The sequence below is a fragment of the Plasmodium gallinaceum genome (assembly GCF_900005855.1).
Source record: "Plasmodium gallinaceum strain 8A genome assembly, contig: PGAL8A_v1_42, whole genome shotgun sequence".
Classification (NCBI taxonomy): domain Eukaryota; phylum Apicomplexa; class Aconoidasida; order Haemosporida; family Plasmodiidae; genus Plasmodium; species Plasmodium gallinaceum.
Window position 1 is genome coordinate 551,791 of NW_021628349.1, and position 18,097 is coordinate 569,887.

At 17.7% G+C, this 18,097-nt stretch overlaps 2 protein-coding genes across 2 annotated transcripts; one reads left to right on the plus strand and one right to left on the minus strand.

The window, feature by feature from the left end:
* Window positions 1-810: 810 nt before the first annotated feature.
* PGAL8A_00065300 (Plasmodium exported protein, unknown function) lies at window positions 811-1,770 on the minus strand (the record flags this gene model as incomplete). Its single annotated transcript, XM_028674683.1, has 2 exons — window positions 811-1,440; window positions 1,561-1,770. 2 exons carry the CDS (start codon window positions 1,768-1,770, stop codon window positions 811-813), a joined length of 840 nt encoding a protein of 279 aa, XP_028531011.1.
* Window positions 1,771-8,467: 6,697 nt separating this feature from the next.
* Window positions 8,468-16,369, plus strand: PGAL8A_00065400 (reticulocyte binding protein, putative; the record flags this gene model as incomplete). Its single annotated transcript, XM_028674684.1, has 2 exons — window positions 8,468-8,522; window positions 8,673-16,369. 2 exons carry the CDS (start codon window positions 8,468-8,470, stop codon window positions 16,367-16,369), a joined length of 7,752 nt encoding a protein of 2,583 aa, XP_028531012.1.
* Window positions 16,370-18,097: the final 1,728 nt, after the last annotated feature.

Sequence of the window (18,097 nt, forward strand, 5' to 3'; positions counted from 1 at the left end):
AAAACATATTTCTACAATTCCCTTGAATATAAATTTATAACCTTTATCATTTATGTATTTTTCATTTATATTTATACTTTTCACTCATAATTATTAACTTAAAATAAAATTCTAAAGAAAGAAATATAAACACTATTCCTGAGGGTGTTATACACTATATTTTTTTTATAAACGCCTTTTTTTTAATATATATGTACACTTTTTTAATTATTAATTTATCGTTTTCATCTTATACTTTATATTAGGAATCTTTATATACCTCCAAAATATTTCTAATATAAAAATAAAAATTTTCGTAATTTTTTTTTTATTCTATTCACAAAAAGAAGATAGTTATTTCCATTTCATTTTTCACTTTGTCTATTTCTTGTTTTATTTATCCTATTCCTGTATAGTATTATCCTATGTATTTTTAATAGTAAGGATATCAAAAAATGCATTTTTAAGTTTTCTATCTATATATATGCATGCCCTTTTTTTATTATATTATATATTAATTTTTTGACTTTTTTTTTTTTTTTTTGAGAAAATGAAAGACAAGAAAAATTTTATTTTTATATATTATTATTAAAGAATACTTTTGAAACTACATTTTCTTGGTTTTTCTTTTTTATATTAGTCTTATATAATTCATATATTTTTTTTAATTTCTCTTTTTGAACTTTTGAGATTTATATATATATTTTTTTTTTTTTTTTTGTAATTTTTTCCTTCAACAAAATTTTTATTTTTTTGTCTTTCATTATCATATTAACATTATCATTGTATATTTTTATCATATATTTTTATTTTCAGGAATTTCATCTCACTTTATGTAATAACACTTGATTTACAATTTTTAGTATCATTTTTTATTTCTTGTTTTTCTGATATGGATATTCTTTTTTTTAATGATTCTATCACTTTTTCATTGTTTCCCTTCTCTTCTTTTTCAGAAGTTTCTAATATATATTCATTCCATATATGTGTAGCTTCTTCTCTAAATGTTTTCCATTTATCCATTATAATGTATCTGTCATTTCTCCATTGATTCAATTTTTCATTCAAAAATTCTATATGATCTCCTAATGTATATGTATCATTTTGTTTATTCTCAAGCTCTCTATATTCTTGAAGATATTTATATAACAATTCCCTAGATAGTTCTGTATACCAAACTTTCAGAATTTTTTTTGACCATTTCTTTTCAATTTTATACTCTTCAGTAATATTCTTCCATTCTTCTTCAATTTTTATATAAATATCATTGCAATCTTCTTCTTCCATATAATTCATGTAACGACACCACATATCATAAATTTCTTCTTCGCTTATCCTCCTTTTCAGTTCATTAAAATTATTTTTTTTTCTATAAAAATATTCACGCTCAATTAATTTTCTTGGATAATTTCTATTAAGACCTAATATACATATTACTTGACCTTGTAATTTAAATGTTGACTGAAATAAAATTGAAAAATTGTTTGAAAATATATTTTATAAAATAATGAAATTTTAATTAAAAAAATGTAGAAAATACTATTTTTTTTTTTTTTTTTTTTTTTTTTGCATTTATTTTACTTGTAAGAAAAAATACAACAATGAAAGCAAAAATAATAATACAAATATATTAATAGTATTATTTGCATAATATATTCTTTTACATTTTTCTTCTTTTTTTGAAAAATAATATTTATTACAATGGTTTACATTTATATTATTAATTCCTAAAAAAAAATTTTCATAATTTATCGATTTCTTTATTATAGGATGCAATGTTGTATTTAACATTTTCAAAACAAGATATAATTTTTTTTGGATAAAATGATATTTTTAATTTTCCTTTAAGAGTAATACATTACTCTTTAGCTACTCTAAGATACAATCAACATTTATACTCCTAAAAAAAAGAAAAATAAAATTGAGATTTACAAAGATGGAAAAAAAAAAAAAAAAAAAAAAAACTTATTTTATAAAATTTATTATTTAAATTTATTTTATATTTTAAAATATTTTAGAATAATATATATAAATATAGGTAATGAATATTAAAATTTAAATCATAAGGATTTAATACCAAATATTAAGTACTATGTTTTTATTAATAATTTAATTTTATTCAATAAAATTAAATACTATAGGAATTAAATTTATATAGTATATTCTTAGCTTTTATAATCACTTAGTATTTTTATTTGAACATTTCTACATAATATTTTCCTTCTTTTTTAAATTAAAAATAAAAAAGTTTTATTTTTTCTATATAATAGAAAATGTAAAATAAATAATCCTTGTAAAAAACAATACCTTTTTATTTTATCTTTTATTATATTTTTCTTATTAATAATATATATTTACAACAAATAGGGTATTTTTCTTTATATATAAGTAATTTATTTAAATTTAAATAATTTTATTTTTTTAACATATAAAATTCAAAGTTTTAAATATTCTAATATTAAAAATATTAAACTTAAATAAAAAATAAAAAGAATCAATAAAAATATTTTATCTAAGTGTATATAATTATTATTTTCAAAGTTATGGAATTTAAGTTTATCTTTTTAATTATATAATAAATTATAACTCATACTTTTTTTAATAATACTTTTTCAATAATAGCTATTATAACTAACTGATTATTTCACTTTTCTTTGATTTTGAAAATTTTTTTTTTGCATTCATTTTTAAAGAATTCGTATCAGTTTATGTAAATTTATTTAGAAATATCATCAATATTAAAGTATAAATGTGTGAACAAATATTCTGAATTGAGAATATTAATATATATCATTTAATTACACTAAAAAAAAAAATTAAAAATTATGTTTTTCTTTTCTTAATTACTAATACTTTGTATTAAAATAACTATTGAAAGAATATTTTATAAGAGTTCTCACATTTTTTATTTATTAAATTTTTAACATATAAAAAAAAAATTGAAATTTTTTTTTTATTTTTGAAGAATTAAAGACATTCAATTTAAAATCATTTACATATAATCACCTAGTCAAATATTTGTAAATTTTTTTTTAGAAATTGTTAGATAAAATCATATAAATGTAAAAAATTAAAAGGAAATTAATGTAAAAAAAAAAAAAAAAAAAAAAAAAAAAAAAAAAGAAGCAGAATATATTGGGTCGCGTCAATTTTAGTGATAATAATTGTTAAAATTAGATTATTTTAAAAAGTAAAAAAAAAAATAGAAAATTATAAGGATAATAAAATATATTAATAATAAATTAAATAATATAATATTATATTGATTATATGGTTAATGTTATAATAATGTTAATATACATTTACAGTAGTATTAAGGTGTATAAATTATAATAAAACTATGAAATATATATAAAATATAAAAATTGAATATAAAAGAATATTTTCAACATTAGTTACAATATTAATTAAAAAGTGAAACAATATAAATTAAAACAGCATGTAACTTCTTAGGGAATTTATGATAATTACAATAAAAACATTAATAACAGATAAAAAAATAAATAAAAAAAAAAATAAATAGTATATATATATTTTAATTATTATAAAGCTATCTATCTAATTGTTTTAATTATTATATGTTAATAATAATACAATTAAAAAAATAGAAAATAAAAATAAAAGTAATGATAATATGAGTTATATACTTATTTATGATGATTACTGCACTAATAGTTACAAAATGTAACGATAAAAGTGATAAATATTACAGTCACAAAAATAAAATGAAAGAAAATCTGCAAGATATATGTGTAAAATATTAAACGAAATTATAATTATTGTAATTGTGTTAAAACTGAAAATTATGAATATTATTTCGATTATATTTTTAATGTTGATTAAAATAATCTTTATAATGTATATAGATTAAAATTATATTTTTACATTTACTACTTTGATAACCATCTATAATAATTTATATATGCATGAGTGCTTAAACGGAATAAATAAATCAAAATCAATATAAAATATAAATTAGAAAAAAAAAATTTCTTTTTATTGATATCTTTTATAATATTATAAATTTGTAATTTTATTTTAGTATAAGTTTATAACATAAAAGAAGTGGATGAGAAATTTTTTTTTTATTTTTTGACTTAATATTTTGTAAACATTTTTCTACCGATAACCTACATATAATTTCATTAATAATACTCTAAGAAAAATATTAAATGAACAAAAATATTCGTTTTCAATTAATCACGAAAAATATAACAAAAAAAAAAGAAAAATTTATTAATAAATTATATGATAACTTATTAAAAGAACAAAGATATGATTTTGTTTTTTAATAAATAACAGTGGAATAGTTCATGTATTTTCCTTTCTTATTTTACAAAATTAAATAAATAATTTTGATAATTTTTTTTTCTTTTAGAATATTGATTAATATATCCATTTCTCAAGATTAATATTTTTAGTTTAATAATTATTTCAACTAAAAAAAAATTTATTTTCATCAAATTATATTTATATATATATATATAGCTTTTTTTTTGAATTTTGAACTACTGTTTATATGTATAAGACATTGATTGTAATAATTAAAATTCATTAAACTATTAATTAAAACAAATTTATTTTAAGAAATTTAAATATTCTAATCTATAGTGAGAAAAATTAAAGAAAAAATATGAACTAAAAAAAAAAAAAAAAAATTAACATTAAACCTAATATTTTTTTATTGACAAAATTTTTCTTATAGAATAGACATACATTATATATAATTATTATAATTATTATAATATTATAATTAAGTAATATTATGAGATATGCTTATAAAAAAATTCATAAAATTTATTAAAAATATATATAATATATAAAAAATTTTATAAAAGATAGATAAAAAAATATTTTAATAATTAAATAGTTATATGGTACTATTATAATTATTCTTGTATTAACTATTTAAATAATTTCAAGCGTTATTTAAATACATTATAATTTAAACTTGATATAAATTATTATTAATGTATATATAAAAAAATATATGTAAAAATTAAAACAATTTTACATTAGTTTCTCAAGAGATAATTACAAAAAATTATAAACAATTTTATCTGATATAATATTTTTTGTATAATTTATTTTTTTTTTATATCCATATTCTATTGTTTTATTAATTGTATGATCGTTAACTTTGTTAGTATTAGATAAACAAATTAATAAAGAGTACATAAAGAAAACTTTATTTATTTTATCTAAAAAAAAAATGTTACACAAATTATATACTCTTATTAATTGATATTCATTATTAATTACATTAATTATTAAGTTAATTTATATAATAATCTATAAATATAATTTTTAATAATACATCTTAAATATGTTGCAAAAAAAAAATACTTAATATGAAAGCGATTTAATAGAAGTACAACAATTATGCCAAAAAAAAAAAAAAAAAAAAAAAAAAAAAAAAAGCTAGAAAAACAATTATATATTGAAAAATATACTTAAAATATTAAATATGAAAAAAAAAAAAAGTTACAAAATAAATAATAATACATTAAAAAAAAAGTAAAAATAAGCTAAATTTTTTTTTTTTTTTCTTTTTTTATTTATATTGTGTCGTTACACACATTAAGTTATGAAAAAATATATTCTAAAAATATTAAGATTATTATTATTTACTTCATTTAAATTATATATTATTACAATTTCACTTTAATTTTTTTATAAAAATAAATAATGGAATTTATTTTTAGTATGGAAATAAGATGTTTATATTTAACTAAAAACTTTATGTATGTTAAAGATAAATTAAAATATTTTTTAAAGGAGTTATTGGGTAATATATTTTTTAAAATATGATCATATTTAAAATAAAAAAAAAAAGAAAGAATATAACTTTTCTTTGTTTCATAAATGTTTTCTGGACATTTTAATTTTTAAAAATTTACTTTAAATACATATATATATCTTACAAAAATTTCCAATAAATTTTCCATTTGTTTAAATTCTAAATAGTTATTGTATTACTATTTTATTTCATATTTACATAAATAAAAATTTTTTTTTTTTCATTTTTTTCTTTACATATATTAATGTTTTTCCTTATTTATGATTTCTTCTATATATATTTTTTCTTATTCTACCAATAAAAAAAAAAAAAAAAAAAATAGTGAATATTCTTTTTTTTTTTTTTTTTTATTAATATTTTATGAAGTTATGGATATTTTGTAAAAAATGATAAATTTTTATATTCTTAAAAGTCATATTTCAATAGCGTATTTTTTTTCTATTATATAAAAACAAATAATTTCATAAATGTTTAAGACAATTGTTAGTAAATACTTTTGTTTTTTTATATTTTAAAACACAATATAAAGATTAATATATATATTAAACAAATATAATATGAGATAGCTATTTCTTCATTTAAATTTTTTATTCAGAAATAAAATTAACAATATTTATATTTCATATTTGAAAATTTTAAAATTTTACTTTAAAAAAAAATAACAAAAATATATAATTTTATTTTAAATGCAATTTATATTAACAATATATATATATATATGTATAGTTAATATAAAAATTTATAAAATTATACAAAAAAAAAAAAAAAAAAAAATTGGGAGGTATAAAAAAAATTATCAAATATAGAAATAAAAAGTAAAAATAATAAAATAAGATGGTTTATAAAGGATAAAATAGTTATTAAATGGTATACTTAATAAAAAAGGAAAATAAAATCATTACAAATATAACTCATTACTATATAAAATGTGTGAATAAAATTTAATTGGTTATATTTTGATATTTAAAAAATTAAAATAAAGCTATATTCAAATAAAAAGAAAAATAATATATATATTGTGACAATGTATTTATCATTTATTTATAAAAAAATATATATACTACTACAATGTATTTATCGTTTATATATAAATATTACAATTAAATGAAAAAAAGAAAAATTAATTTATGAAAATAAAAAGTGAATAAGAATGATATATATTATTTATTTATCATTTATATTAGAAGTAAGATTATAATGACATAATAATAGGGTTGCTAAAATGTTATGAAATTAAATTAATATTTACATAGATACATATTATTATGAATCGTTTCTTTTTAAGTATACTTTTTTATATATAATAAATATGTATAATAGAAAATAACAAAACTAATAATAATATTTATTTTTGGTTTATAATAATAAAAATTCATCAATCATAACAAAATGTAACACATTGTGAACTATTAGTGTTACATGCAGAAACGCAATGTCAAAATAAATTTAAAAAAAAAAAATAAAATATAAATAAAAATTGTGCATAAAAACATTTTAATGAGAACAAAGATGATAATTCTATAATAAAATTTCTTTAGTGATATTAATAATAAAAGTATTATCTAATAAATTTTAATAATAATTTTATCATGATTAACTATAATGAGAAATACGTATATAAAAGAACAAAATAGTGTACAGTATTTTTACAATATATAATTTAAATGAAATAAAAAATAAATCAAATAAAAACACAAATGGAAATTAAAAAAAAAAAAAAATGAAAGAATTAAAAAAAAAAAGGAAATTAAATACAAAATGAAATAAAGATAATAAATAAGAGATTCAAATTTTGTTTAGATTATTTCAATACTCATATATTTTCATATATATATATATATATATATATGTAAAAAAAAAAAAAAAAAAGAATAAATAAATTTTTTTTTTTTTAAATTATTTTTCTGAGTTTTTTTATAGAATCTATATTTCATTTAAAATTTTTTTTTTTAAACTTATTGAGAACTATATATAATTTTTTATTAGATTGAATCAATTTTAACTATATTTAGTAAATGCACCTCGTAAAATTAAAAAATAAATTAATGCATTTATAATTAATAAAAATTTACATTTTTTGTTTTTTAATATATTTTAAATAAGTTTAAAGATATATATATATAGTACCAACACTTTCTATACTTTTTTAATTTTTCTTTTTTTTATATGTTCATTTATTTATACACACAAAACTAATTAAGGTAAACTTTTAACTCCGATAATAAAAAATAAAATTTTTTTTTTATATTAATTGTAGCTTATAATAAGTTACTGAGACAAGTAGTTCTTAATTATACTTTGTTTTTTTTATGTGTTAACAATTTTCTCAATTATTTAAAATAACTCCCTTATTCTCCTTAATTTTTTTTTTATATAGTTTTGTTTTTATTTTCCTTATTTTACACATGCATTTCCTTAACATTACTACCATTTATTAAATTCTATATACAAATTATGTATATTTATATAATTTTATTATTTACTTTATATTTGAAGTTAAATATTTATAATAATTTAAAAAAAAGAAAAAAGGAATTATACGAAATATCTTTTTACAAATAATGTTCAAAAAAATATTCTAAATATTCATCTAAACTAACAACAATGACAATTATTTTTGAAGATTATATAAGATATTCTTTTTAAATGTTAGAGAAAGAAAATAACATATATTTTGTTATCTTAAATATGGGAAAAATAAAAATTAGTATAGTTTATTTGATTCTCGTATTTGTCTTTTTAGGTAATACATATACATGCATATGTAGTTATATATTTCTATAATTTATATTTTTAAGTATTTAAATACTTTATTATTAAAGTATTCGTTTTTTTCATTTTTATGATTTACACACATACATATATATATTTATATATTCATATATACATGTAGATCTATATTATGAGGAGAAAGTTAAAGTGGTATCAACTATGTGTAAATCAGATATGAAAAAATTGTCATCTGTTTCTAATTTAGTAGAAAAAAAGTCTCTTAATGAATATAATATGAAGGAAAAGAAAAAATCAGAAATTTCTATTCCTTCAAACCAAAATAACTATAATAAAAAAACAGTTAAATTAAAAAATGAAGATAAAAAAACATCTTATTTATATAAGCAACCTATAATTCTAAAAAATTATAATACTACAACATATCCATTATATATTATATCTAAAGATAAAAATATTCCATATATATCTAGAAAATATATTTTTAATGAAGGAAAACAAAACATATTGGGTAATATTTCACATTCCTTTTTTGAAATGAAAGCTAAAAATTCAATTGACACAGAATTATTAAATAGTTACAAAAGTTTGATTACTGAAATTAATGAAAAATATAACAGAGGAAAGGATAGATATATTGTATCATTCTCGTATTTGGAGATGGAACATTATTTCAAAGAGGAAGATAATACAAAAAAAAAATATACAACTGATATAATCCCATCTATTAATAATATAAAAGAAAAAATTGAGAAATATATAAGTTACTGTGAAAAATCTAAAGATGAACTGATAAAAGGAATGAATAAATTAGAAGAACTTGTTGAAAATTCACAAGAAGGAAATATGTTTACAGAAAAATGTAATGAATTTAAATCAAAGATAGAAGAGATAAAATCAACTTTGATTACAGATTATAACAATATTGAACAGGAAAATTGGAGAATTTATCATAACATCGATAGCTTGTTATGTCAGAAATATTGTAATGGTACCATGTGTAATAATGTGAAATCTGTTTATGAATCTGCTATAGAATTTTATTATAATAAAATAAAAGTAAAAGTTGAAGAATTTGAATTTTTAAAAGAACTTGATGATTTTATGAAAAATGATAGTAAATTATCAAAAATTTTGGATAAAAATTTTTATCATAAACACTATAAATTCTCTTTAAAATTATTACTGGATGAAATTAAAGATATTTTAGAAGTTCATACAGAAAACCAAAAAGTTTTATCTAATAATATGAAGTCTTTTACTAGTGTTAAAGAAGAATTAAGTAGTTTTAAATTTTATAATTATAATATTACTCAAACAGTTACTTTTCCTCCCTTTGCTTATCATGCGCTTATTATTACTGGAGATTGGGATAAAACTTTAAAATCTAATTTCTATGAGAAAAAAGAAGCAATTCATAACTTGTATGATAAAATAAAAAAGGAATTAGGGGAAGAAATAAATTCTTTAGTTTATCCTGCAGAAGTAGAATCAAATATTGAACAAATTGTTTCAAATGTACAGAAAATATTAAGTAATGTTAATAATATAACTTCTGAAAATTGTGAGGTAATAGAAGGTTTACCATATAAATATAGTGATCCTAAAATTTCTACAACTAAAAGTGAACTTAATAATTTATGTACTAAATTAGATACACATAATACTGATTTGAAAAGTAAATTGGGTATAAATAATGAAAAGCACAATTCAATTAAAACTCAAAAATCTCAAATAAAAACATTAAAAGAAAGTTTAAAAGTTGATGAAAATCAACTATTAAATGACATTACAGATGATGTTATTAGTACAAAAGAACGTATTGAAAAAATTATAACATCAGCGAATGAAGAACTTGAAGAGTTAAAAAGAAAAAATAATGAATTAAATGGTTTAAAAAGTGAAATTGATAAATTAATTACACAAGTTCAAGCAAAAAGTAAAGAGCTGAAGGAATTGGAAAGAAAAGAAGAGGAAGCTATCAAAGAAAATGTAAAAAATATTGAAAGTTATTTAGAACAAATTGAAGAAAAAATGAACAAATTAAAAACACTTATGGACTTAAAAGATAGTGAAAATGAAGACTTAAAAATTATTGAAAAAGTAATTGATGCATCATCTTGTGATAACAAAGAAAAATATACAGCAGAAAGAGAAGAAGCAAAAGGAAAAAGAGAATCAGCTTTAGCTTCTTTATTTGATAGTAAAAAAATAGAAAAAGCATATATAGAAATACCAAGTTATGTATCTGAAAAAAAAAAATTAAATTATAAAATATATGATTTGAATAAAATTAATGATTTATTAAAAGAGGTAAAACAAAAATCTTCTGAAATAGATAATATTGTAAAAGAAAGTTCAACTATCATGAATGATAAAATAATTCCAGCAGAAAATTATCTTACACAAATTAGGAATAACATTATAACAGAGTCAATTGAAGATTTATATAGTAAAATGGAGAATTCTTATCAAAATTTTAACATTATATTGGGTTCTATAAATGAAAATTTAATTAATTATGAACAAAAAGTGGAAATTTTGAAAACCTGTGAGAATGATATAACAAAAAGAAAATGTGAATTCATGGAGAAACTCATTGAAGAAGATAGTGATTCACTAAAAGGAAAAGATTCATCTCAAGACACATTGAATCTTAAAGATGTTATTAAAGAAAAAAAAAATTTAATATCGACAAAAATAAGTGATGGAAGAGATATTACATATAACTTTAAAAAACAGTTTGAATTGTATAGCAAAATAGAAAAATTTTATAATATTCTTCAAAATGATGAAGTTTCTAACAAGCTTAAAAATTTAAAAACAACCATTCAAGAATTAAATGCAGATGGTAAACTAAATGAACATCAAGAGAGATACAACAGTGCAACACATTCAATAGATGATAGCATAAAAAAGGTTGAATTATCAAAAAAAATTATAGAAACTGTTAAAGTTTTAAATAAGATTATAAATGGATGTAATAGAAATGAGGAATCAATTGAACATTTAAAAGGAAAATTAAAGGAATCAGATGAAAATATAAGTAGGGAAATTAGTTCTATCAATGATGATAATCTGATAGAAGGTAATGTAAAAGAGAGACTTTTAAGTAAATTAAATGAAAAAAAAAAAATAGTAGAAGATAAAATAAAAGAAGTTGATGAGGTAGAGAAAAAGTTAAAGGTTTTCTTACAAAATTCTGTAAGTTTTAAAGAAACTATTGGAAATATTCCTACTGAAGAAAATTTGAAAATTCATTCAAAAGATATATCAGGTAAGAAAGAAAATTTAGAATCCATTACAAATACAATAAGTAGTTTAAAAGTAGGAACTACTACAATTAATTTAGATGTTGATAGTTTAATTAATTCTCAGAATAATGAAATAGCAGATTTAGTTTATAATTTAATAGTACGGTTAGATCAGGATATAAATAGTAAAGTAGAAACAAGTTTAGGAACTTTAGAGGTAACAAAAAAGAGTTTTGAAGAATATAAATACGAAAAAGATATAAAAAATATTTATAATGATACTAATAAGGTAACATTAAGTTCAATATCGCAAAACTTTGATGTTTTCAAGGGTAATATCAGCATGTATGAAAAAAAATTTGTAGAAATTAAAACTGAATCTAAAAATGATATTGATGAATCTGATAATATAAAGAAAATTAATGAAAATTTTAATGAAAAAAGAATTAATATGAAAAAAAAATATGAAAAAATGAAAACAATATTAGAAAAATTGAACACATTGGAAGCAGACCAATTGGAATTATTAAAAAATATAAATGAAAAAAAATTAGAATATAAAAAAACTTTAGTATATGATTCTATTGATCAAATTACTTATATAAAGAGAAAAGGTGAAGAAGAGATAGCAGAAATTGATTTGTGTAAAGGCAAAATTGAACAATTAGAGACAAAAATACCAGATGACGAGGAATGTGGATTAGATAATTTTAATTATGAAGAATATGCTAAAAATTCTAAAAGAAATCAGGAGGAAATAAATAAATCAGAACAAGAAGTTAGCATATTAAAGGAAAGTATATCCAATTCTCAAAAAGAAGAGGAAATTGATTCTATTCAAATAAAAGTTGAACAAAAATTGAAAGATGTTTTAAAAGAAAAAAGTAACATAGATAATACGTCCAAAATAATTAAACATATGGAAAAATTGTTAATGTTAACAAAATTTAGTATAGTAATGGATGACTTACAAAGTAATTCTCAAAATGTTAAGGAAGAAGAAGAAAAAGCTAAAACACAACTTACAGAATCAGGAATAGCAAAAGATAAAATAATGGAAGATTATAAAAATGCAGAGGAATTAAGAGATTTATTAATAAATCAATTGGATGATAGTTCAATTGATAGAAGAATTGAGGAAATTAGATTAATTAAAAGTAAAATTGCATCTTATATAAAAACTATATATGGATTTTTAAGAGAATCTGAAAAACATAAAGTTGCTGCATTATTATATTTTAAAAATACTTTAAGAGGAAAAGGTAAAATAGAATATTTAAAAAATCATGATAGTGAAGGAAAAGAAATAAATGAACAAGTATTAAAAGATGTAGAAAAGTATGTCCATGATTCTCAAACTTACTCAAATATGGCAGATAAAGATTCAGAAGAAACTAGTAAAAATTACGAATTATCTTTAGAATATGGGAAGAAGATGGATAATCTTTTCAAAAATTCTTTACTCATTGCAGAAAAAAATAAGGTGAAGATGAGAAAAAGTGTTGCAGGAGATATATTTGCAGAAATTCAAAATGATTATTATAATAATAAAAATTTTTTAGAAATATTAATAAATAAATTAATTATATTAAAGCAAGAAAATGCTCATATGGAAAAACAAGAAGATGCAAATAATGAAAAGTCATTACGTGAATTTTATAGAATAGAAATTACAAGAACGAAGGCAAGTAATACTTTAATAGATACAGAAGAGATAAAAAATAGAATACTAGGTATTATTAATGCTGCTGAAATTGAAATGAAATCAATTTCAGTCGTATCGGAAAGATCTTATGAAGATGTATTAGATGAATTAAAAATGGAACAAGATAATTTAAAAAATGTTTCTAGAATTTTAAGAGAATTTGAAAATAAAAAAAAACATTTAAAAATTGAATTAAATAAATTTAAAGATATAGAGACTAAAGTTAATAATATGGAAGCAGAAATGAAAATATATAAAACATCTTTTGAAGAAGGAATTTTACTACAAATAAAAAAAATAGCTGATGAAGAGAAAAAAAATATAGAATTATTAAAAGAATCAATTAAATTAACTATTGATACCTCTATTAACTTCTTAAAAGATTCTGTATTAGGAGCAGATGGTATTATAGAAAAATTTGAAAACCCTCAAAAAAAATTGAATGAAATGTATGATTCATTTGATAAATCATATAAAGAAATAGAAAAAGATGCATTAAGTATTTTAGATTCTTCTAACACATACAGTGATGTGAAAGATAAAAAAGAAAAAGCTAAAGTAGAAAAAGAAAAACTCAAAGAGTTAAATAAGGAAATAAAAATTTTGTTAAATAATATAAGAGATATTAAAATAAACGAGACATTAAAATTAATACTATATATGAAAGGTCAGTTAGATGAAGTTAAAAAAATTGCTCATGAAGAGTATTTATATATGGAGGAATATACGAAAGAAATTAAAAAAAATATTGAAAATATAAAAAAATCAAAATGTGTTAATATTGCACTTGAAGAATTAATTAATGCAAAAAATAAAGGTAGTCAATTTAATCAAAGAAAATTAAAACATGATACTTATAGAGATAAAGCATATTCAATTTTGAATGAAATATTTAAAGCATCAGAATTTATAAATATGAGTCTAGAAACAATATGGAGTCTGGAGGGATTTAAAGAAATAAAGGATATCGAAGGCATTATTTTAGGTATACAAAAGGATTCAGCTGATATAAATAATAAAGAAAAAGAAAATGAAGAAAATATTATGAATATGAAAAACATATATGAACAAATAAAAGTAAGAGATAAAATAAAAAAAAAAATTGGGGATACAAAAAATGAAATTGATAAACTTTTACGCAATGCACAAAATTCACTTGAGAAATATAGAGAAATAAGAGAATTAAATTTTGATGAGACGGAATATTATGAAATCTTAAAAAACTCTAAAGATTATACAAATTTTAAAAAATTGATAAATTCCTATTATGAAAAATATAACCAAATAGGGATAGAAGAAAATACAGATTCAATAATAACGGAACTTAATAAATATAAGAACTCTTTAAATGATATGGATGAACTTATAGAAATATCAGACATAGAGTATTTTACTACCAACATATTAGAAAAAGTAAAAGATGATATTAATACTATAACGAATAAAATAGTTCATATAAATAATAGCATTTTAGGATTTAACGCTTCTTTTTGTGAGTTACTAGAGTTAAGAAGAAATTGTAAATTATATTTTCTCTCTTTAATTGTTACAAGTATTAACAATGCAATATCAAAAGATAAAATCATAATTGAAAAAAATAAGAAAAATGTTTCTTCATGTGTAGAATATGTTTTAAATAATTATAACTATATAAATAATGACATTTATACAACAAATAAATGTTTATCTAGGAATTTCGTAAGCTTTTATGGATCAAATAATGTCGAAAATTTAAATAAACTTTCTGAGAATTTTAAAATAAAAAAACGAGATGTAATAAAAAAAATGGGTGATTTAGAAAATGCATTTTTAGATGTGAATGAAAAAAAGAATTCAAATTTGATAGACGAATATATGCAAGAAGTGAAATATCTCTATAAGGAATTTAAGCGAGAAAGAATAAATTTAAAAAATATTTTTAAAAAAATTAATGAAATAGAGCTAAAGGATTTAAGAGATACTGTTAAAAAATTTTTTGATATAGCAGAATCATATGAAGATACTACAGAATATAAAAAAGAGAAAATATTATATATAAAAAATGAGTTAAAAGAAATTGAAGATTTTATAAAAAAAGGAAACCAAGAATTACTTCGTATTGGGGATATGCATTCAGAAGAAAAAACACAAAAAGTTAATGAAATTTATGAAAATATTATGAATGAATTTATAAAAGTCAAAGAGTTAGAAAATGACAATAATAATGAAAATAATCAATTGGATAATCATGAAAATCAAATTTCTCATTTAATAGAAAGAACAAATTGTTTATTCAAATTTTTAGAATTATATCAATATAATAATGATCATTATATATTACAGGAAGAAGATATAAAAATAGAAAATGAAGTAAATAATTATCTAAAAAATCTTAAGATTTGGATAAAAGAATCGATGAGAATTTTTGAGAATATAAAAATTAGTATAGATGAGAATAAAAAATTTATACATGAGAATATGAACATTATTCTTTCAATTTATGATATTATAAATAATATAAATAATATAAAAAAAAATTATCAACAGGAAGTAGATGAAAAGAAAGTAACTAATAATATAAAAAAACAAGTAAATGAAATTAAGGAAATAAAGGATAATAATGTAATAATAAATAATAATACTAATTTTCAATATAATGAACGCAGTCATAATCGTGAAGATAATAGTGAAATTTGGTATGGTAGAATATACATTACAAAGATTAAATTAACAGAAACATTAGTTGTGCTTCTATTATTTTGTAGCGGAATTATTTTATTTTTATTCAAAAAAAAAAAGAATAATAAAGATAATAAGGATGATTGCAATAAAAATGAAATAAATCTAACATATGAGAGAAGTTTTCGTAATACACGTAACATCGATAGAAAAGAAGAATATATTGAAGCTTCTTTTGTTTAATATAGAAATTTTTAGAGATAAAAATTAAACTGTCTTTTTAATTTTTATACTATATATATATATATTTTTGTTAAAAATTTTTTTTTTTAATGTTATGTATTTTGATTTCATTTTATAAAATATAATTTTTCTCATTATTGTTTTTTTTTTTTTTTTTTTTTTTTTCATTATTACATTTATATTGGCTTTTAATTTTTTCATTTTTTTTTTTTGTTCATTTATATTTTTAAAAAAAAGTGGTGTATGTTATTTTATTAAAATATATTATTTAATATTATGTAATATAAATAAGTTTTTAATAGTTTTACATGTGTATTTATATTTTTCTTATATTTCATTTTACTTAATATATAATTAAATTTAAAATATGTTATATTTGATTTTCATGTTTTTTTTTTTTTTTTATAAATAAAAAGTAAATACACATGAAGTATACAAAAATTTGAATGTCTAATGATTAATTTACTAATGATGTACATTCTTTTTTGAGTTTATCTCTTTTCTTTAAAAGACGACACTGCTTTTATATAATTATATAAATTATTTTTTGTAACATTATATTTGAATGGGTTATTAGAAAAATATCTATTCCATCTTAGCAATTTACTTTTATAGAGGAACATAAATTATTATAGATAATTTTTAAAAATTTAATTAAAATAATTCACTTTTACTATTGATCAAAAATGCTCTATTTACTATAATGTCGTTTAATTCTGAAAGTATCTTAGATCTTATATAAATAATAGATTAAATTCCTTTTTTGTTAAATATCATTAAGGTATATCTTAATTTAGAATATATTTTTTTCATCTATATGAAGAAATATATATTTTAAAATGAAAGATATACCTCATTGTTAACAAAAAGACATTTAATATGAATAATTTAAGACAAGAAGAAAAAGGATTAAACATAGTATTATTTCTAAAAGCTGTGTTTATCTTTAGAGGAAATTATTTATTAAATAAATTTAACATAATGAGAAATTAAAAAATATCATTTTTTTATATAATGTTTAATATATTAAAAAAAAAAAAAATTATTTTTTCATGTATTTGCAAATGTTTGAATTAAATAATAAAAGCTATTTTTATTTTTATTGCTTCATATGCTATATACTGTTAATTTTTAATTTATTACATTTCTTTCTTTGTTTTATTTTATTTTATTATTTTTTTTTTTTTAGCTTTAGTTTTTTTATTAAAAACATTTCAAAATTCTGTAATATCTTAATATTTTTTTACTTTTTTACAACAAAACTAAAGAAATTAAATATTAATATTAAAAAAAAAATATAAATGAAGATTCATGTTATATTTGTGAAATTAAATAGTATTAATAAAGAAACTTACAAAATTACTTTTTTTTTTTTACATAATAAAAAGTTAAAAAAATGAAGGCTTGCAATTTTTTTTTTTTTTTTATATTTATATTGAAATTGAAACTAAAAAATTGTATCATAAAACAAAAATAAATATTATAATTAATAAAACATGAGGGAGATTAAATACAGAATAATTCGTTTATATTCTTAAAAATTTAAGAAAAAAAATAATAAAATGTATAAAATATAAATTAGTACATGTAAAATATAGGTTTGATTTTCCTTTTAGTTCCTTTATTAATTATATTTCCATATATTTTTGTAAAATATTGAATAAATGAACTAATAAAGAACATTCAAAGTAGTTTCTACTAATTTTATGAATTATAAAAAAATACTTT